Below are 22,816 nucleotides of genomic sequence, written 5' to 3'. Positions count from 1 at the left end.
CAACATTTTTTCATGGAGCCGTCAGGCACTCCGGGGCTTCCGCCTCGTGCTAGGGAGGTTCCCTAGGCTTTTTGGGGGTTTCGGGGCTAGAGAGAAGTTTTAGAGAGAGGGGGAAGTTATGGGAGGTGTGAGGAAGAATGGAGGCTTCACCTCTGATTTATAGGGGGTTGGAGGGTCACTCAAGTTGTGAGTTTTATGATGCTCACGTCATGAGCCAACTTGGGCTCCAAGTTTGATTCTGGTGCTGATACGTGGCATCGCACATAGGGTGGAAATCAGCCGATTTTAAAAAATTCACAACTTTCGCATATGAGCTCCGTTTTCGACGTTCTTTATATCCATGCGTAGGAAAAAATAAGATCCACAACGTTCATTTTTGACTCCGTCATCTAATTCTCGACCGATCTTAAATTTAACAGTAGGAGGAGATTAGACTGTTTAATGACCGCGAAGAATTCGTAACTCCTTCATACGGACTCCATTTTCGTCTGTCTTTTTATCGTTGAGTTCCTATTAATGAGATATTCAACTCTCATTTAGGTCATCTAGGCCAAAAATCACTCGAACTAAAATTCGAGTTTCGGGTCGCGCACTGCTGTGCCAAATCTTAGAAAATTCATAACCTCCTCATACGAAGTGAGATTTGGGCGTTCTTTTATTTGTATGTTCTCGTTTTAACATATACTAAAACTTTTGTTTAGATCACTAAGGCTAAAAAGTCCTCTATCATAAATTCACTATTTACGTCTCCCGGTGTCGTGTCGGTTTTGCCGTAAAACTTCGACGGGCCATAACTTTTTCATTATATCTCATATTTCAGCGTTCTTTATATGTACGGAACCCTTTTAACATATACTACCACTTGGTTAAGATTATTCCTTATAAGTAATCTTTAATCAAAAATTCATTTTTGATGCTCATTGTCTCTAAATTGACTAGCTCGGATCTGTGAGCATTACAATAACCTTTAACCCAATCACGAACTTTTGATTTGAAACTATCAATTAAGTCCACATCGTTATTTAAAGGACTTGAAACATAAGTCTTCGATGGTTTAAGATTGTCACTAACACATGCCTTCGCCTTCTCAGTTTGTGTTTGTGATTTCGTTTCTCTTGAAACTGGTTTCCAGGCTTTTACCGAAACATTCGATTCTTTTGATGATGAACTTTAATTTGATGAAGTATTCACATACTTCTCATAAGCTTCTTGAATTTGATGTTGAGAAAAGTTTCGTGATTGATACATTTTCCCTTTTCCTTCAAGCCAATGGACTATGTTTTTCTCAAACGACAATCCCTTAGTGTATGAAACTTTCAAATTCTGTTTTCCAGAAGGATTTGGAAAATTCGGTTTTTGTGGAATGAAATCAACATTTGATTTAGGACGAAATTGCTCAACATGTCGACTCTTAACCTTGGTTTCGACATTTGTGTTTTGAAAACTTCTTTTGCGAAAACTTTTTGAATTATTTGAGAAAGAAGTGAAAATTGATTTGTGGAATTGTGATTTTGAAATTTCTTTGTTGAATTTTTGACATTTGTAGAAAATGACGTATTTTTAGTTGTTGAAATTTTTTTTTTTGGATGTGATTCAGACCTTGATTTATTTCTTTGAGCGAGATTTTTCTTAATGTCTGAATGTGATGAGGACATTGTTTTGACAAATTTGTTCTTCATGTTTTCAGATAAAATTGTTGGGTTTCTTTTGAGACTCAGCAGTTTGCCAGAAAATTTTCTTTCGAGATTGTCTTTTTGAAATTCCATTTTCTTTTGAAAATTTGGCAATTTGATCTTTGAATTCTTGTGAATTTAATTTGACAACTTTTTCATTTTCCACAACAACTGATTTTGAAACTTTGTTCACAACTTTTAGTTTTCCAACCCATTTTCGTTGAGGTTTTTGTCTTTGAAATGTGTATGTATTCTTTGTGAGATTATTTTCGATAGTGCTTTGATCTGAGAAGAATCCTTTATCAGTTGTTCGTTTGTTGTCTTCTTCAACCAATTTGTTAATATCTGGTTTGATGTTTTCAACATTTCCTGTTGTCACAAACACTTGGTTTGGAAAAACAACATCATCTGTGCATTGGAAATTAGGATACACCACTAAATTGGTTTCGAGATAATGGGCACCATTTTTGAGTCATCACTTGGTCGAATTTTTCTGTATCACCGTACACTTGATTGACAATAATTCGTGGAACTTTTGATTCTTTAGAACCTTTGTTTGATGAAACGGGTTTATGTAAAACTTCATCATCACTGCTATCAGTCTGACTATCTCTGACATCCACATGATCAAAATCACAAGCCTTTGAGGTCAAAGGTTTGTCAGTGTCAATCTTAACCAACGAATCCTCACATTTTTCTTTTCCTTTAGACTTTGATGCAACATTAACAATAAATAACTGAGAAACAATCAACATCCTCAAGATCACTAATTTCACTAATATTATCATAATTATCTTCGATATCAGCAAAATTAGATTGAGAATCAAATGTCGATTTCTCAGTCTTTTTCAAAATTTTGATTTGTTCATTTTTGGTTAAAGTAGCATTCATAATATCAACTAATTCACTCGTATCCAGATATTCATCTATTTTCACAACTCCATAAGCATATCTATCATCTGGAATTTTATCAAACTCTGCAATTGTTTTCTCACAATCATACGAAGCATTATCAACCTTCTCTCTTTCATATGCTAGAAAAGGTAATAACTTCCTATGTTGTTCCTTACTAATATCAGATGAATGATGCAAAATAATAAGTTTAGCATATAGTCGTTTGGCAGAATTATAATAAATGTTCCTTTGGGCTAATAGCATTTTGACATCACTACTCAAATTATCCCTATCACACATTATATTTGTAATCTGCAACTCTAAACACTCAATTTTTATTTTCTTGGAATCTAACTGCTTCTGAACCTCTATCAACTGAGAAGTTGATTTCTTAGCCTCGTTGCTAGCAGAGATAACCAAAGTATTGAAATAAGCAACAATATCATCAAAAGCAATTAATTCATAATCACATGCACTTAAAGGAATATTAAAAGATTGAAGAATTGAACGTACCTTGGTGGTCATTGGTGATTTATCAGAACTTTTGGTCATGAAGCAATGACCTGTCACCGCTTAGTCAAAATAATCCTCATGATTCACAAACATGGCTCCATGCGTAGGATTACGCATTTCTTCGTCATCTGATCCCAAAGACCATATCGGATAAGTTCCTTCATTCTCATCATCAGCCTCTCCCTTTTCCACGAAAGACATTCCTTTTGCATTTTCCCTCACTTCTTCCAACCTTTCAACATAATAGGCTTCGTCCTTCACCTTGTTTTCCTTTTCCTCCTTTTTCCAAAGCTAACAGTCACTTGCCATCTGATTAGCTCCATGGCAATAGTGACAATCAATTCCATAATCACCTTTAATCTTCTTCTCAACTTTCATCTCTTCTTTCTCCACTTCACCTCCAGCCTTAGACACAAATCTTCCCTTCGCATCAACATTTTTTGATTTTGAATTGAATGGTTTCTTGAAAAACTTCTTCACTTTATTACTCGAATAAAAAGCAATAGCCTCATCATCCGAATTAACAATAAACCCTTTTTCATCAGAATCCTCTTCTTCAACCTACTCTTTTTCAGAAACTTTCGAAACTAAAGCTAATGGTCCACCCAAGGTTAATTTCGATTCCTCGGCCATCTCATTTACTTCTCCTTCGTGAGTCTTCAGCAGATTATACAGATCATTCAGTGTTTATGTGTCGAAACTTTGTTGAGTTTTCACCATCAGAGTAACATTCCTCCATTCCTTTCGCAGACCCATGATGAACGTCAAATTGAATTCCATGGTAGTACTTGTAATGCCATCACGATGACATTTGTAGATCAATTCATTCAGCCTATCATAGTAAAATTCAATTGATTCACCATCCTTTTTCTTAAAATCTTTCAATTCAATCAAACAGTGCTTAACTGGATTGATTTTTGTCTTCTCACTTCCTTGAAACTTTTCTTTGAGATTTTTCCAGATTTCTTTTGCAGTTGTACAACTTCTGACATAGTTATACACAACTGGAGGCAATGCACCGCGTAACTCTCTCATACATCTTTTCTCAAGTTTCTTCAATCGAACAGTTTGATCACCAACACTCGAAGTTCCAGACGATGATCCAATTAGTTGAACATTTGTCGGAGGAGTAACATTCTCGGAGATACATAACCAAACCTCTTCATAGAGTCCATTCAATTAGCATTGCATACGATTAACCCATTGATCATAGTATTCCGGAATAAGCATAGGAATATTATGTAACAGCCGGTAAAAATTGGTCAAAGTTCGACGGTCAAACCACCGAGAACCCTTATGCAATAAAGACCAATTGCGTGAAAATTTTATGCTTATAATATATATTGTTTTTAGAACATCTCAAAACGGCTCAAAACCCTTATCGTTGAGATTTAATCGGATCCTATAAATCACAAAACTTTAAACGGATTTTCCCGTAGTTCTACTTATCGGATTTAAGATCCGTCTGACTTTTTAGAAACCTTATAACTGAGATTATCAGTTGTCATTTTCAGAAAAATTATTTCATATCTGGATCAAAAGAACACAAATCGAGAAAGTTAAGAAAATATTATCATTTTTAAGATATTCAAATATGACATTGTACTTTTGACACTTTGAGTCATGCTTAGTTGAATATAAACTTTCAACAATATAACTATAGCAACTATATTTATATTTTCTACCACATCACTCAATAATACACAAATACATGTTTATACATATAGAAAATACATGTTAATACATACATAAATACATGTGAAATACATTGCTTCTAAGTATAACTAAGAGTACAATAATTAAAAGAATTGACAAGTGATGTTTCTTCTATACTACACTTTACCCAAGAGTACACACTACATGTTATACAAAGCTTCACTCAAGCTATTACTCAATCTATTCAAGCTATTGATTAACCAATTTATGAACCAATTTGCTCACCTCAAACAATTTCTTATTTCTTTCCTTGTTGTTGGGGTCGTTGGCTGTGAAGAGCATCACCAGAAGTGGTGATTTCTGGCCATTGAAGAAGTATCAGCCCTTCCCTTCATCTCCATTGTTTCCTGCCAAAAACCACCGGTGGTGGTGGCTGTTTTCCGGCGAGACCAAGAGGGGCAGCATCCCCGTTTCTTCCTCTTTCTATTTCCTGTCAACTGAAACAGCAAAACACCCCACAATATCAGTGTTTGATTTTGCTTCCTGTCTTCCCCTCTTCTTCAATTTCAATCACAGAAAAACTCCACGGGAGGTGGAGATCTCCGATAATCAATGAGGGCAGCAGCCCCTCGTATCTTCTCTTCTCTCTAGTCGAATCCACAAGAGACCAGAAAACCCTACCTTTCGTTGTTTGCCTTGCACACTGAGCAGCCACTTCGACTCCTGCTCCACCGCCGCAAGCTGCTGTTGTTGTTGCCCATTCGTGTTCCTGCTGCCGGCGACGAGAAAGAGCTCTGAGAAGGTTTGTCGGAGATAAGCTACCCCTTCTCCCTCCTCTTTGCGATTGGCCTCCTCCACAGAGCCACCTACTGCCGCCTTCGATCTATATTCCCTTTGCTCGACGGATGAACCGATGAAGGCGTGCATGTGTCGTTTGCGCTTCTTCCCTCGATCGCTGTTTTGATTTCTCCTCCTGCCCTCGCGTTCATTTTGTCCGCGTTCGTTCTTTCTTACCGATCTATTGGAAACGAGGGCACCAAAATAAAACCCGGATCCCTTTTATTAGTTTGATGAACCTGGCATAATTAGTCTCTCTCTTTATATTAAGAGAGCAAAACCCATCCCTTGTGGTAATTATTTGATTGACAGCCCTATTGTTGGTGTATAATTACCAAATCAGCCCTCCAATACCCTGCTTTATTTAAATCAGTCCCTATAGTTTATAATATTGGAACACAACAATTCCTTTATTTTAATTGGTTACAAAACAAACCCGGAAATGTTTTAAAGCCCAAGAACGGTTACCTTGCGGTTATTCAGGAAAAACTTCACGAACCGAGACTAGATCGAGATCACGCATCGAATGTGAGTTTCTACGGCCCCTCTTTTACTGTTTTAATATTTGGGGGAGAATACATGAGTGTCTATTTAAAGTTTGATGATTTTCAAGTCTTATACATAAATTGACATCATACTTTATTATTGGTTAAGAGTTATGAAAATAACAATTTAAAAGGTATAAAGCATTAATAAATTATATAAGTTATATTAGAATGTTATAAATGATATAATTATACCTTTTTGTGATATATTAATTAATATTAATAAAAAATCACTGGATTATAAGTAGATTGACATGAACATATAAGTTATTCGACGAATCATAAACTATAATACTCGTCGTATATATGTACATGAAAATATTGAGAAAGCGTAAAAAGACACTATATCCATAACAAAACGTGTTATTTGATATAATTGTGTACAAAGGAAATGTACATTGTCTTAAACGACTATAAATAAAGATTTGACGAATATATAATAATTAATTGAAAATATACTAAAAATCAATTATTATTATTATTATCCTCTTGATTATTATGTGGGAATGATTTCTAAGTAACTGATATAATTTATTTTATAAGTATTATAAAAATATAAACCACTTTAGTTGTGATACTAAATGCGTCACATACAATGATATAATTGATTCTCAAATCTTTAGGGATTATTACCTAATAAATTATACGGCATATCAATTATGCAATTTATCGAGTATTTGCATAAATGAGTATTCGGCTACGCGAACGAACATCTTCCTTATCGGCTGAAGTAAGGAACTATACAAATTATTACCGCCACAATAGTCGAATGCTACGCTAAATTCACTATCTAACTAATTTAAATAAGCTTCGAAAATCTTAATAATCTAAGATTCGCGTTAGTGACCCTAGTGAACGACGAATTTTATGAGTTGAAGAATTATCATCATGGATTTTGTGGATTGTGTATCCCGTGTGTGTTTGTGAAAGGAATGTATCGAAAGGGGTGAAACAGAGAGTTTTATGATGGTGTGTTTTTCCTTTGTAGGGATCAAATCCTGGAATCGACACCTAGCTCTATAACCGTTAACCCAGGAGGAATCATATACTGTAAGTCTATGTATACGGCATAGATTTATAATAAAGAATCTTGGTGTAGATCTATTTTTTTATGGAAAGATTTATGCGAATGGTTATTTTCCGTCTGTGGTTGCTAGCTACAACTTCGTCTGACGAGGCAATAGGCGTCAAGTGTTTCTTTCTTCGTTACTATACGACTGCTTTTAAACGTTAGTAATGATCTTGATTCCTCCATTTATATTTATATTGTGCCTGTGTGGCTTGTTTATTGTGCCTTTTTGGCTTGTGAAGGAGCGACGAATAGTGTCGGTTATAGACAAATTGATATATTGAAGATTTTTATTCGAAGAAGTATAGATCTAGATTGAGTCAATCCTCCCAATTTGGGCCGAGTGTGTAAGAGTGTTTAGGTTGTTAACTACCTCTCCCTATGACACAATTCTCCGTAAGCAGAGACGTTTGAAAGAATAGAATTGTAAAGATAATGGTTAATATTTGTCGTTGAAATTATACGAGTGGTAAAAATATGCGTTTATAATTACCGGTTATTGAAAAGTATTTTGGGATGAGTTTGTCCCACTGGTTAAGTGTTGATTTCCAAATTAAGTAAGATAATACTTAATTAATAATACGACACGAATTTACAAAGTTTATAAAATTTGAAACTTATGAGTTTTACATATAAACTATACGAACGTTTGTACAAAGTTTTAAGAGTAAACTTGGCTATTTTATGTTTTCACAAAGTGTGATATGAATTTATTTTATATAAATTGGCCTTCAAAATCTTTATATAAAGAGCATTTCGGTCATGAGAACCGTAAGAATTTGTTATAAGTTGGTTTACTTATATATTTTGCAAATGGTGTATTTTTGAATTTGAGCAAATGACATTTCTAATGAGTTTAAATATACTTTTATGACTCAATTATTTTATACTTTCGATAGAAAAATACGTGTTTATAAAAGCTGATCAACCAGATATATTTTATAAAATATTTTTTTTTGTATAAAAATACTTTGTGTCAAAACCTGTAGAACTCACCAACAATTTTGTTGACGTATCTTAATGCATTTATTCTTAGGTTATTTATAAGGTCAGAAGAGTTTGTACAGAAGATTCTCCGATATTCTTATCATACAAATGTGAACGCAGTTGAAGATCCTAGCACATGAGAGTATGAAGTCATTAAGTTTAAGTTGAAGTTCCCCGTTGATGTACAGATGAAATTTTCTGAGAAATCAAAGAGAATTTGAAAGAAAATTGCTGAATTGAACAAAGATATCAAGTAGAACAATCGATTCAACAAATCAGTTACAGAATCGTATCACAACTGAAAATCAAGAACGCTTTTCACTTCAAAAGGTGCGGAAACTTTTTGAACCAGAATTTGATTCAAAAACCTTTTGAATCAGAGTGAAAATCAGATCACAGATAATGATTCCTGCTCTGATACCAATTGATGATGTGATGAATCGAGAATTGTAAAATATATCAGAGTAATTAAGTAAATGAACAAAGAGAATAAATATAATAACTGGCATGTTTAACTTGTATTCCCCCCCTATAAAACATGTAAAAACATTTAAAAGGTTCATTTAGGGGTATGAACTCACCTGGTGTAAGTGGATCCGACGAAAGTGCCGGTTGGGTGCAGTAAAGACTTAGACACACTTAGTGACCTATTTAACATATGATAACATATGTTCACATACAATTAGTACATTTAATACTAATTAAACAAGTATACGCACTCTAAGGAGCGGAAAACACTTTGGTTAAGTGTTTGGGGTGTCCCGGGTAACATTTAAGGGTGTGAATGGCTTAGGAATGGAGTTTACTCTCCAAGAGTAAACTCTCCTTATAGTGTTTACGGCCCTGGGACAACTCCCCATGAGTTTACGACCGTAAACTCATGGTGAGGGGGTTCTAGGATGTTTAAAGGCTTTATCTCGATCGTGGAATTTTGCTAAGTCCAAATCTAAAATGTATGAGTGGATTTAATGTGTTTAAAGGGACCATACGGGAGTTTACGGCCCATGAACCACCACCCCCTATGGGAGTTCACGACCGTGAACTCCTATTCCTTGGTTTTATGGAAGTTTTAAGGCCTTTACACAATGGTATTGCTCCAAGCTATTTTTCCAAGGCCATTTAGGGGATTTAAACTACCATTTGGCATGGTTTGGGGGTGTTTACGGCCTAAGCATGTTCTTGGGCCGTAAACTCCTTTCTACCCCTCATTTATTTGTGTTTAATTGCTCCAAACCCGAAATAGCAAGTCCCTAATTTATGCCTTAAGCCTAAGGGTGGTTTGGGAGTGTTTTAGACTTGATTTAACAAGTTTTGAGGGTGTTTACGGCCTAAGCATGTGTTTGGGCAGTAAACCCTCTTTTATGCCCCAAAATTGATTGTTTTAAGGTGTAAACACTCATAGGCTAAATCCCCAATTAGTTTCTAAGCTCAAGGATGAGTTTAAAGGCAAGTTTGGCATCATTTTAGGGGTTTACGGCCCTAGAGTGTTCTTGGGCCGTAAACTCCTTACTCCTTGCCTTCTTGGACGATTTTTGAGCTATAATGACATGCAATGGGTTGTAAAACAAGCTAGGGTACAAGAACTTACGATTTGGAGGCGGAAACTTGCGATTTTGAGACGAAATCGGACTTTTATGAGAGAGAGTATAGAGAGAGAGAGAGAGTGGAAAGGGTGGAATGAAGTCCATTCCCCCTTATATATGGGTTGGAGTTGGAGCTCAGTGGGATTCTACCTGATACTACCGTTATACGGGGCTTTTGGTCGCACCCGATTTAGTGTTCGTAATAATTTTTTTTTCCAAATTACTATGGAAATATAATTTAAGTGTTTTTATTTACTTTATTACGACTATAACGACATAAAAATATGAATAAATAAAACATTTATTTATTTGGCAACCTCTAATTAACGGAACTTTTATAAAATGGAATATCCCATTAACAGTAACGGGGTAATGTAACGGAATAAACTTTGGGTTGTCACACTTCATGCATTTGAAACCCCCACATAAATTTCCAAGCACCTCATGCATTTGAAACCCCCACTCCTTTTCACCTTCAAAGTAATTAAGCACATATCATGAAAGGTTTTATAACTTATATTATATGTTTAATTAACAATTATTGGATAGTCTACTATAAAAATGTCATTCTCTTTGAGTAGACACACAAATACAAATACATACAAAATTCACAAAGAAAACAAGTTTAAATGTTTTGTGTTGGTTTGAGGGCTTTGGGCCATTTTTCGAGCCATGTTATTATGTTAAAGTTTTTAATTTGTAAGTTTGTTATATACTAATTATTTTTTTTATATTTTTCTTGGTTTGATTATTCTTTTAAAACAATCATTGTATGTTGTGGTTGAAACTTTAATATAAATTAGATTAGATTCATATTATCGATCATCTGTTACGGAAAGTGATATAGATAATATTTAGTTAAATATTATATATATGTTTGTATGTTTGTGTGCAATAATTAATAAAAAAATCATGGATATGCAATATTATGCATAATATCCGTGTAAGTCACTTTAAAATGTAAATTGTCTATCTTATCACTTTATATTTTAGTATATGTTTAACATTTTAATTATAATAAAAAGTCTCCTTTAAAAGTTTTCTTTCGTTTATTAATATTAATAAGTGGTTTTAAAACTAATGAACCATAATTATAATTAATAAAATCAAATTATAAAAATCATGGAGATGTCGTATTATCCATGCAAATCTCTTTCAGAATATAAATTGTCTATCTTATCAATTTATTATTTAGTATTATGTTTCACATTTTAATAGTAGTATTAAGAGTTTCTTAAAAGTCTTCTTTAACTTATTAATAATAATAAGTGGTTTAAAACTAATAATAATAATAAGTGGTTTAAAACAAAAGAACAATAACTTTAAATGATAATAACATCAATTTATAAATTACATAATGTTAACAACAAATAAATTGCATTTTAAATGAACATCATTATTGAAATTAGAAAATAATTGCATAAGTAAAAATTCAAATTAATCAATCATAAAATTTGTTAAAAATAATATTATATTTAATTTTATTAATGAGGAATGTGGTTTGATGTCAATGAATAATATTGTTCAAAATATTATGTCAAAGTTAATCTCAATAATATAATCATTTTAAACATATATTTTTCAACATTTTAACAATATATTTTTAACTTACGCTACACAACGCGCGGGAATTCGTCTAGTATACTTATAAAGGAAGAATTTTTCCTTTCACCACATTCATTTGAAACTCCCATGTGTTTTTCATTTCACCACATTCATTTGAAACTCCCATGACTTTTCAATTTCTTTCTAATAATAATAATTATAAGTTGGTTACTAATATTAAATAAATAATAAACCTAAAGTGTAATCATATATAAAAAAATTCAATATTAAAATAATATCTATAAATCTACTTATAAAGTTATGTTTTTTTAACTTTTAACATATTATACTTAATTTATTAGTTTTAATATATTGTTGGATGTAAACCATTATCATTCTAAATATATAATTTTGTAACAATTTGTATAAAATACTTAACTTATTAAGTTAAAAATAATATTACAGGGTCAACTTAAATATAAACTTTGGTTTAACTTAAACAAAACACAAAATATTTTGTAAATAATTAAAAGTGATAAATTATAGTGTCTTTTAATAATGATTACAAGTTGGTTAATAGGGTTAAATAAATATCAAACCTAAAGCGTAATGACAAATAAACAAAATTTCAACTTTAAAATAATATATTTACATCTACTTATAAAGTTATGTCTTTAATTTTTCACATATTATACTTAAATTAATTAGATTTAAAATGTTGTACGTAAATCATTATTAGTTTAAAGTTACAACTTTTGAACAGTTTAGATAAAATAAATATAACATTACAGTGTCAACTTAAATATAAATTTCAGTTCCACTTACAAAACCAAAGAATATTATATAAATAGTTAAAAGTGATAAATTGTAGTGATAAATGAAAAATCTAAATTGTAATCTCAATTTAACTAAAATATTTGCTAAAAATATTTTTATAATCGTTAAAAGTTTTCAAATAATTGGCTTAAAATAACTTACAATAACAATAGTTAAAAATAAATTTATATAAATGATTATATTGTTACATTTAAAATCAAAAAATAATGTTTGATGTTTTAAAAAATTATAATGATAGAAATTAAAATATTAAGCAAATAAATTTTAAAAAATTAATTAACAATAACAACAATGATAAATAACATTAAAACATATATTATATTTAATTTTATTTATGTGTAACTCGCGGGTAGAAGCTATTCAAACGATTGATATTATGCAATTATAATATATGTATATATTATCATATAATTCAAAATAATCAATATATTATATCAATTTAGTATATGAAATATTATATCAAATTTAACAACAACGTTATTGTTATATTTAAAAAACAGTTATTTGTAAAGACTTCAACTATATAGGTGTTTCAGCGCAACGCGCGGGTATTCGCCTAGTATACTTATAAAGGAAACATTTTTCCTTTCACCTTATGCATTTGAAACTCCCATGCATTTTTTCTTTCACCACATTCATTTGAAACTCACATGGCTTTTCAATTTCTTTCTAAGAATGATTATACATTGGTTAAAATAGTATCTTTACTTTTACTTATAAAGTTATGTCTTTAACTTTTAACATAATGTACATATTTATTAGTTTTAATATGTTGTTATACGTACATCATTATCATTTTAAAGCTACAACTTTTAATCAGTTTGGATAAATACTTAAAATTTTAAAATAAATATAGGGTCAACTTAAATATAAATTTTAATTCGACTTAAACAACCCAAAGAAAAGTTTGTAAATAGTTAAAAGTGATAAATTGTAGTGTCTTTCTAATAATGATTATAATTTGGTTAATAAGGTTAAATAAATATCAAACCTAAAGTGTAATCATTAATAAACTAAATTTCAATATTAAAATAATATATCTACTTCTATTTACAAAGTTGTGTTTTAAATTTTTAACATATTATACTTCATTTATTAAATTTAATATGTTGTATGTAAACCATTATCAATTTAAATTTACAACTTTTGAATAGTTTAGATAAAATACTTAAATTATTAATTTAAAACATTACATGATCAACATAAATATAAATTTTAGTTTCACTTAAAAATCTAAAAGAATAATTTGTGTATAGTTAAAAGTGAGTAAATTGTAGTGTTAAATGTAAAGACTAAATTGTAATCTCAATTTAACTAAAATATTTCCTAAAGATATTTTTATAATCATTAAAAGTTTTCAAATAAGTTGCTTAAAATAACTTACAATAACAGTAGTTAAAAATAACTCTATATAAATGATTATATTGTTATCTTTAAAAACAAAAATCTATGTTTTATGTTTTAAATAATTTCAATGATAGAAATTAAAACATTAAGAAAATAAATTTAAAAAAATAATTTACAATAACAACTATGAATAATATTAAGCCATATATTATATTTAATTTTTTATAAGTAACCTGTGGGTAAAAGTCATTCAAAAAATTGGGATTATGTAGAGTTTAATAGATGTATATATGATCATATAATTCAAAATAATCAATATATTATATCAACTTAATATACGAATTATTATATCAAATTTAACAACATGGTTGTTGTTATATTTTAGAAAACATATATTTGTAAATATTTCAACTATATAGGTGTTTATGCGCAACGCGTGGGAATTCGCATAGTATCTTATAAAGCTAGCATTTTTTTCTTGAATCTGATTCATTTGAAACTTCCAACATTTTTTCCTTGAATCTCATTCATTTGAAACTTACAAGACTATTCAACTTATAGGATTTAATTTGACTTTTAAAATTCCCTTCAAACAAATGTAGTTAGCCTATAAATACTTACTTATATAGCAACAAATATCCTAAACCAAAAGAAAATACTTCTTTTGACTAATTAGTGCTCATTTGTTCTCTATTTTGGTGTAAATCCAAGTATTATATAATATTGAAGTTCAATAATCGATAATAAGCAAGGTATGCATATTGTGTTTTTAATCAAAACAATTGGTTTTTTTGTTGGTTTATTCACATATTGTGTTTTTAATCGTGAATAAAAGTAGATCTTAGGTTTGATATGTCACACCCTCGACCAACGGCGGAAAAGCCGAGGTGCGCGACGTAAACCAGTAATCACAGTTATTGAACATACATTGAATAGTACAAATACAATATTCTTTTATTACCAAAATAGAAATTACATTGACAAGACTATTGCTGAAATTACTACACATGCCTAACAATTCGGCGCTCACAACTGTATGTTAAAAATATCAGAGAATCTTCTGTATGAACACTTCCGACCTTATAAATAACCTGAGATTACATGCATTAAGATACGTCAACAAAATTGTTGGTGAGTTCTACAGGTTTTGACACAAAGTATTTTTACACCCAAAAATGTTTTATAAAATTTATCTGGTTGACCAGCTTTTATAAACACATATTTTTCTATCGAAAGTATAAAATAATTGCGTCATAAAAGTATATTTAAACTCATTTAGAAATGTCATTTGCTCAAATCCAAAAATACACCATTTGTAAAATATATAAGTAAACCAAACTTATAACAAATTCGTACGGTTCCCATGACCGAAATGCTCTTTATATAAAGATTTTGAAACCAATTTATATAAATAAAGTCATATCACACTTTGTGTAAGCATAAAATAGCCAAGTTTACTCTTAAAACTTTGTACAAACGTTCATATAGTTTATATGTAAAACTCATAAGTTTCAAATTTTATAAACTTTGTAAATCTGTGTCGTATTATAAATTAAGCATTATCTTACTTAATTTGGAAATCCACACTTAACCAGTGGGGCAAACTCATCTCAAAATACTTTTCAATAACCGGTAAATTATAAATGCATATTTTCACCACTCGTATAATTTCAGCGACAAATATTAACCATTATCTTTACAATTCTATTCTTTCAAACGTCTCTGCTTACGGAGAATTGTGTCGTAGGGAGAGGTAGTTAAATACCTAAACACTCTTACACACTCGGCCCAAATTGGGAGGATTGACTCAATCTAGATCTATACTTCTTCGAATAAAAATCTTCAATATATCAATTTGCCTATAACCGACACTATTCGTCGCTCCTCCACAAGCCAAAAAGGCATAATAAACAAGCCACACAGGCACAATATAAATATAAATGGAGGAATCGAGATCATTACTAACGTTTAAAAGCAGTCGTATAGTAACGAAGAAAGAAAAACTTGATGCCTGTTGCCTCGTCAGACGAAGTTGTAGCTAGCAACCACAGACGGAAAATAACCATTCACATAAATCTTTCTATAAGAAATAGATCTACACCAAGGTTCTTTATTATAAATCGGTGTCGTGTACATAGACCTACAGTATATGATTCCTCCTGGATTAATGGTTATAGAGCTAGGTGTCAATTCTAGGATTTGATCCTTACGAAGGAAAAACACACCATCATAAAACTCTCTCTTTCACCCCTTTCGATACATTCCTCTCACAAGCACACACGGGATACACAATCCACAAAATCCATGACGACAATTCTTGAACGCATAAAATTCGTCGTTCACTAGGGTCACTGACGCAAATCTTAGATTATTAAGACTTTCGAAGCTTAGTGAAATTAGTTAAATAGTGAAATTAACGTAGCGTTCGACTATTGTGGCGATACTAATTTGAGTAGTTCCTTACTTCAGCCGATAAGGAGGATGTTCGTTCGCGTAGCCGAATACTCACTTATGTCGATGTTCGATAAGTTGCATAATTTATATGATATATAATTTAATAGGTAATAATCCCCAAAAATCCAAGAATTAATTATATTATCATATGTGATGAGCTTTGTATCACAACTAAATGATTTATATTTTTATAATAATTATAAAGATAAATTATATCGTTTACCTAGTAATCGTTTCCACATTATGATCGGGAGTATGATCATAATAATTTATTTTTGGTATAGTTTCAATTAATTATTATATATTTGTCAAATCTTCATTTATAGTCTTTTAAGAAAATGTACCTTTACTTTGTACATGATTATATCGAATAACATATTTTGTTATGTATATAATGTCTTATTATGATTTCTCAATATTTTTTTTGTGTATACGACGAGTATTATAGTTTATGATTCGTCGACTAACTTATATCTTCGTATCAAAATACTTATAATCTTGTGATTTTTCTTAATATTAATTAATATATCACAACAAGCTATAATTATATCATTTATAGCATTTTACTAATACTTATATAATTTATTAATGTTTTATACCTTTTAGATTGTTATTTTCATGAAATCTTATCTAATAATAAAGTATGATGTTATTTTATGTATAAAAACTTGAAAATCATCAACACTTTAAATAGACACTCATGTATTCTCCCCCAAAATTAAAACTGTAACAGAGGGGCCGTAGAAACTCACATTCGATGCGTGATCTTGATATAGGCTCGCTTCGTGAATCTTGTCGGGAATAACCGCAAAGTAACCATTCTTGGGCTTTAAAACATTTCTGGGTTCGTCTTGTAAACTATTAAACTAAAATAATTTCTTTTTGTAATGATTTAAATCAAAAGAAATTATTTTAAATCTTGTAAAACAATTGAAGGGTTGATTTGTAAAGATTTATGTCAAATGGATGCCTTTTAAATTAAGACCACAATTCAGGGACTGTCTTTGCCACAATCCCCAAATATACAAAGGGACGCGTCTTCGTCTTCTGATCGGGGAAGAGGAACGGTCGAAACAAAAGAAATCGATTGAAGCAGACATGTGCCTCTCATCTATCAAGCAAAGGGAAAAGAGATCGAAGGCGGCAGCAGGTGGCTCGATGCAGGAGGCCAATCGCAAAGAGGAGGGGGGTTCCATTCCTCATCTGATCGATGGCAAGGAAGAACGAGCGGAGCAACAGGGGGGTCATAGCGGTGGTTTATCAGTTCGCGATGAGGGGAGAAGGTTCCATCAAGACCGACGATCCTTCCTGGTCTTCGTGACTTTGTCACTGACAGCAAGGAAACCGAGGGGGCAAACAGATGCAGCAGTCATCGGTAATGGGGGACTCTTCATGGGTTCGATCAGCAACCGAAGGAACAGGGGGGTGCTTGGTGGTGTTTCTCGTCGTCAGAAGGAGAAGAAGAAGGAGCATTTGCCCTTCCTCCGTTGACTCTTGTGGGTTCCTTTCTCGCTACAGGTTAGTCCAATGGGCAAAGCAATAGCAACAATAGGGTGTGTTTGGTTTGCTTCCATTGACAAGAAAGAGATGGAGGAAGAAAACGGGGATGCTGCCCCCTCTTGGTCTTCGCCGGAAACAGCTACCACTACCGGTGGTTTTTCTTTGAGTAGTCAATCACGAAGTAGAAAGAAAGGAGAAGAGGCTGATGGCCTCTTTTTGATCTTGACAGCTACGATCTATGAACAAGAAAAGAGGAGGTATGTGTTTGGCTGCTAGATGTGCTAGATGTTATGTTGATAGGAAAACCAAGGAGAATGGGTGTTGATGTTTTACAGTGAATCTATGGTGCTTGTCTATTGATCATCCATAACTCACAAAAGATCTTATCATTGTATGTATTAATTTTAGCATTGAGTGTTGGTTTTGTTTGAGTGTGATTTTGGTCAAAGTGAATCTTGGAAGCAACATACTTGCATTATTGTACTTTGGGGTAAATTTAGAAGCAAGGTATTTCATATATTATTCACATGTATTTGTGTATGTATTAATATGTATTTCTATATGTATAAACATGTATTTATTGTATGTATTAAGTGTTAGTGGTAAAAATATGTAGGTGTAGATACTATAGTCATATTGTTATAATTTAAAATCAATTATGTTTAAGTGCCAGAAGTACAATGTCATATTTGTAATATTTAGAAATGTGATAATTTCTAACTTTCTTTATTCATGTGCTTTTGATACGAATATCAAATAACTTTTCTGAAAATGACGAATGATAATTTTGATTATAAGGTTTCCAAAAAGTCAGTCGGATCTTAAATCCGATAAGTAGAACTCCGATAAAATCCGTTTAAAGTTCCGCGATTTATAGAATCGGGTTCGACAAATTTTTACGAATCTGTTTTCGGTTGAGTTTAAAAATATTATAAAAATATAATAAAATAATAGACCATAGTCTGAATTCAAACACATGATCAAAAACATTTTACGAGACTCGTAGCTGTTCTAAATGAAACAGTACACGGTTCGTTTCAAGAAAATCAGATAAATATTGATTTTTTTTATAACTTTAAAGAGTCGTAACTTTCTCATACGACCTCCGTTTTGGTCATTCTTTATATCCACGAAATTAGGAGAACATAACCTATTCAAATATCTTATCCATGACTCTCAAGTAGATCTAATGCAAAAATTTATTTTTAACGCCTCAAATAAATATTAAGTTTTTGATGATTTTCGGTTCGATTCTCAATGATAAATTTTTCGAGCAGTTTGAGATATTCTAAAAGTATTTATAAATATAATATCTTTAGTATACTTTATAAACATAAAATTTCACACAATTGGTTCTTAGCACATAGCGGTTCGCGGTGGTTTGACCGCCGAACTCTGACCAATTTTTACGAGTTGTTACATGATAACTTTCTAGCATCTATTTTAAAAATTGACAATGTAATATTTTACTGAGCATATAGGTACGAGCAATTATTTTTTGAAAGACAAGGCTCTACACCATCCATTTCTTATAGGTTTTTGTTATTGGTGTAAAATTGAATTAGTGAATGTAGTAATCAAGGGTGAGGAGTTTACTTCAAATTTTATGATTCCAACTCTACTTCAAATGTGATATGCATAATTTGTTGAACTTATTTGTAAACACTCTGAAATTTAAGGAATATTTTAGTTGAAGATTACCTCATAATTTGACCAATATGCAAGTTTTTCTACTGAAGTTCATATTGAGATATAGAAATTCACTTTAGTGAGCTTATCAGTTTATCGCCTTATGAGGAAATTTGTATTTTTCAATGAGCTGATGCGTTGATGTTTTTTAAAAATGATGCCAGAAACTTTACCCTTTACCATTGTTAGTTGTTGTTGGTTTGTTGTATAAGTTGTATCTCTTAGTTTTTAATTATATTGTTGTTTTCCATTCGTATGTTTCATATTATTAAAAATGATCAATGCAATGATTTTCTTAAATCAACATTAACAGAGTAAGGAATCAAACACATTAGTTGCAATAAAACAATTTTTAAGAAGAAACACATAGCTCGAACAAGCTACCTCCACAGTTTAAACCTACAAAAAATTCTTAATAACTAATAATAGAAATGATAATAAATGTTGAAACTATAAAACAAACACCTAATACGAAATATCAATAACAAGATTGTTAAAATGTGTATTATTTTAGTTATTCACTAATCTTGGTTTTTATTTTATAATAAATGTATCGCAAAATATTCATTTAAAAGTTACACAAACTCTTGATCTTTCAAGTAATTAACCACACATACTCGGTTCTCTTAACTTAACTAAATCATTCACTTTAACCTCCTTAATTTTATTTTTTTAATACATTAAAATCATTTATTAGTCTAAGTTCATACCAACTCTTCAATTTTCAACCTAATATATACATACAACTTATTGGTTAAAATAAATATGGTTTAAATCACAACCATAAATCAAAATATCATAAGACTATTTTTCTAATAGTTTAAAATTATGTATATTTTAAAATATAAAACCTAAATTGAAATGTATATTTAATTAAACATCAATGTGAGACTAGCCCCCTTGGTAGAGGTTTGCTTTTAGATTGACGGTCTTGTGTTTTAATCCAAACGATGGTGAATTTTATTAAATTGGTTATAGTAACTTCTAACAACTAAACACATGTTATAGAAATAAAGAATTTAAACAATATAATTGCATACTGTGCAACGCGCGGGAATTCGTCTAGTATACTTATAAAGGAAACATTTTTCCTTTCACCACATTCATTTGAAACGCCCATGCATTTTTCCTTTCACCACATTCATTTGAAACTCCCATGACTTTTCTATTTCTTTCTAATTATTATTATAAGTTGATTAATAAGTTTTAAATATATATCAAATCTAAATTGTAATCATATATAAACTAACTTTCAATATTAAAAGAATATATTTTCTTCTACTTATAAAGTTATGTTTTAAATTTTAACATATTATACTTAATTTATTAGGTCTAATATGGTGTTATATGTAAACCATTGTCATTTTAAAGCTACAACTTTTGAACAATTTGTATAAAATACTTAAATTGTTAATTTAAATTTAATTTTACAGGGTCAACTTAAATATAAATTTTAGTTCAACTTAAACAACTCAAACAATCTTTTGGAAATAGTTAAAATTGATAAATCGTAGTGTCTTTCTAATAATGATTATAAGTTGGTTAATAAGGTGAAATAAGTATCAAACCTAAAGTGTAATCATAAATAAACTAAATTTCAATATTAAAATAATATTATTACTTCTACTTATAAACTTATGTCTTTAACTTTATCATATTATACTTACTTTATTAGATTTAATATGTTGTGTGTAAACCATTATCTCTTTATAGCTACAACTTTTGAACAGTTTGGAAAAAATATTTAAATTGTTAATTTAAATTTAACATTATAGTGTCAACTTCAATATAAATTTCAGTTCCACTTAAAAAACCCAAAAACTATTTTGTGAATAGTTAAAAGTGATAAATTATAGTGCTAAATGCAAAAATTAAATTGTAATATAAATTTTACTAAAATATTTCCTAAAAATAATTTTATAATCATTAAAAATTTTCAAATAAGTAGCTTAAAATGACTTACAATAACAATAATTAAAAATAAATCTATATAAATGATTATATTGTTACATTTAAAATCATTTGATGTTTTAAATAATTACAATGATAGAAATTAAAACATTTCGCAAATAAATTTAAAAAAATTAATTAACAATAACAATAACTATAAATAACATTAAACCATATATTATATTTAATTTTATTCATGAGTAACTCGTGGGTAAAGGTCGTTCAAAAGATTGAGATTATACAATTTTAATAGATGTATATATTATCATATAATTCAAAATAATCAATATTATATCAACTTAGTATACAAATTATTATATCAAATTTAACAGCATTATTGTTATATTTAAAAAATCAAATATTTGTAAAGATTTCTGCTATATAGATGCTTTTGCGTAACGAGCGGGCATTTGCCTAGTATACATACTTATAAGGGAAAATGTCACCATAGCCCCACGAGCTTTCACATTTTGGTTTAAAAGGTCCCTATTCTTATTTTTTGGCTTTATAAGGGCATGAATTCTCTTTTTACCGGCTATTTAGGGATTTTGCCCCAATTCAACCGGTTTCTTTGCCTAGTCATCACCTAACTCAGTTAAAGAGTCAACTCACCCAACTCAGATGACACATCAACGACTCACTAACGAGTTGCCTTGATTGGGCCCTAAGGGTACAGTGGTCACCCAATTCATCACCCATTTTCGTTGCCAAACTTATGAGATTCACCAAAATGTCAGGTTGTCAGCCATCTCATTGTATCTTAACATGAAATCGAATTAGGGATTTTTGGATGATGCAGAAGCGTATGGATGAAGTCCTTGACCTGGCTCTCGCGATCAAAATGGTGGAAAGGGCATCCAGGGCCGGGGGCAGAAGCCGGAGCGAACGAACCACAATTGAAGATTCTTATCCATGATTGTTAATGTAACAACCCGAAGTTATTCATCGCCGAAACCCATTTCGTACGTAAAAACTGTCTTTAGCGATTCGTTCCGTTTTCGATATTGGGCTAAGTTATTTAAACTTATATGTTTATTTTAATCTCATGAGTGTTCAAATCCCTTAGAAACTCATGAAAATGGCCCAAAATCATTAATGTGAAAATTTCAAAATTTTATCCCGTCGGATTAAAATAACTTAATCGGGTGCAACCAAAAGCCCCGTTTAACGTCGGTATCAGGTAGAATTCCACCGTGTCCCGAACTTAGGACCTATTTAAAGCTCAAAAGACTTCATTTGAAGCCTTTCCTCTCTCTCACTACTCTCTCACTAACCTCTCTCCTCAAACTCTAGAATTAGGTCCAAAATCATCAAATTTAAGCTCCAAAACACCAAGGTAACTACCCTAACTCCTAGTATAACATCTTAGACCTCCAAATTCGAGTTCAAATCATGGAATAGGACCATATTCATGAGTTTACAGCCCTAGAACAGTCCTAGGCCGTGAACTCACGTAAAATGGGTTTTGGAGCCAAAAAACCCTTCCAATCGACCTTTGGAGCTTAGATATGACTTAGGGGCTTATCAAAATGGACTTAGAACACCTTGAACTTAATTTTTGGAGAGTAAACATGATTTTACTGCCCAAGAACATGCTTGGGCCGTAAACTCCATATCATGGGGAGTAAACTCATTTTGAAGTGTTAAAATGCCATTTAAACACACCAATAGCCTTGGAATAAATTCTAGAATCAACCACAATCAACTTAGACGCCTAAAACATAAAAAAAAATCACC

General features: G+C 31.0%; 1 protein-coding gene and 1 long non-coding RNA gene across 2 annotated transcripts; one reads left to right on the top strand and one right to left on the bottom strand.

Moving 5' to 3' along the window:
- Positions 1-4,792: 4,792 nt before the first annotated feature.
- On the bottom strand, positions 4,793-5,809 carry LOC145097396 (uncharacterized). Its single transcript, XM_079034945.1, has 2 exons — positions 5,418-5,809; positions 4,793-5,233 (listed from the first exon to the last, which is right to left on the bottom strand). Exons 1-2 carry the CDS (start codon positions 5,661-5,663, stop codon positions 5,078-5,080), a joined length of 402 nt encoding a protein of 133 aa, XP_078891071.1. The 5' UTR covers positions 5,664-5,809; the 3' UTR covers positions 4,793-5,077.
- A 158-nt stretch (positions 5,810-5,967) lies between these two features.
- Positions 5,968-8,695, top strand: LOC145097397 (uncharacterized). The gene is made up of 2 exons (XR_013704358.1): positions 5,968-6,101; positions 8,224-8,695. It is a non-coding gene; the product is annotated as an uncharacterized LOC145097397 (long non-coding RNA).
- The last annotated feature ends 14,121 nt before the right edge of the window (positions 8,696-22,816 follow it).

This window comes from Lactuca serriola, chromosome 4 (genome assembly GCF_051521515.1).
Source record: "Lactuca serriola cultivar US96UC23 chromosome 4, Lser_US96UC23_V15, whole genome shotgun sequence".
In the NCBI taxonomy this organism is placed as follows: Eukaryota; Viridiplantae; Streptophyta; class Magnoliopsida; order Asterales; family Asteraceae; genus Lactuca; species Lactuca serriola.
Note: the sequence above shows the minus strand (reverse complement) of the source record. Positions and strands in the feature narration are given on the sequence as shown.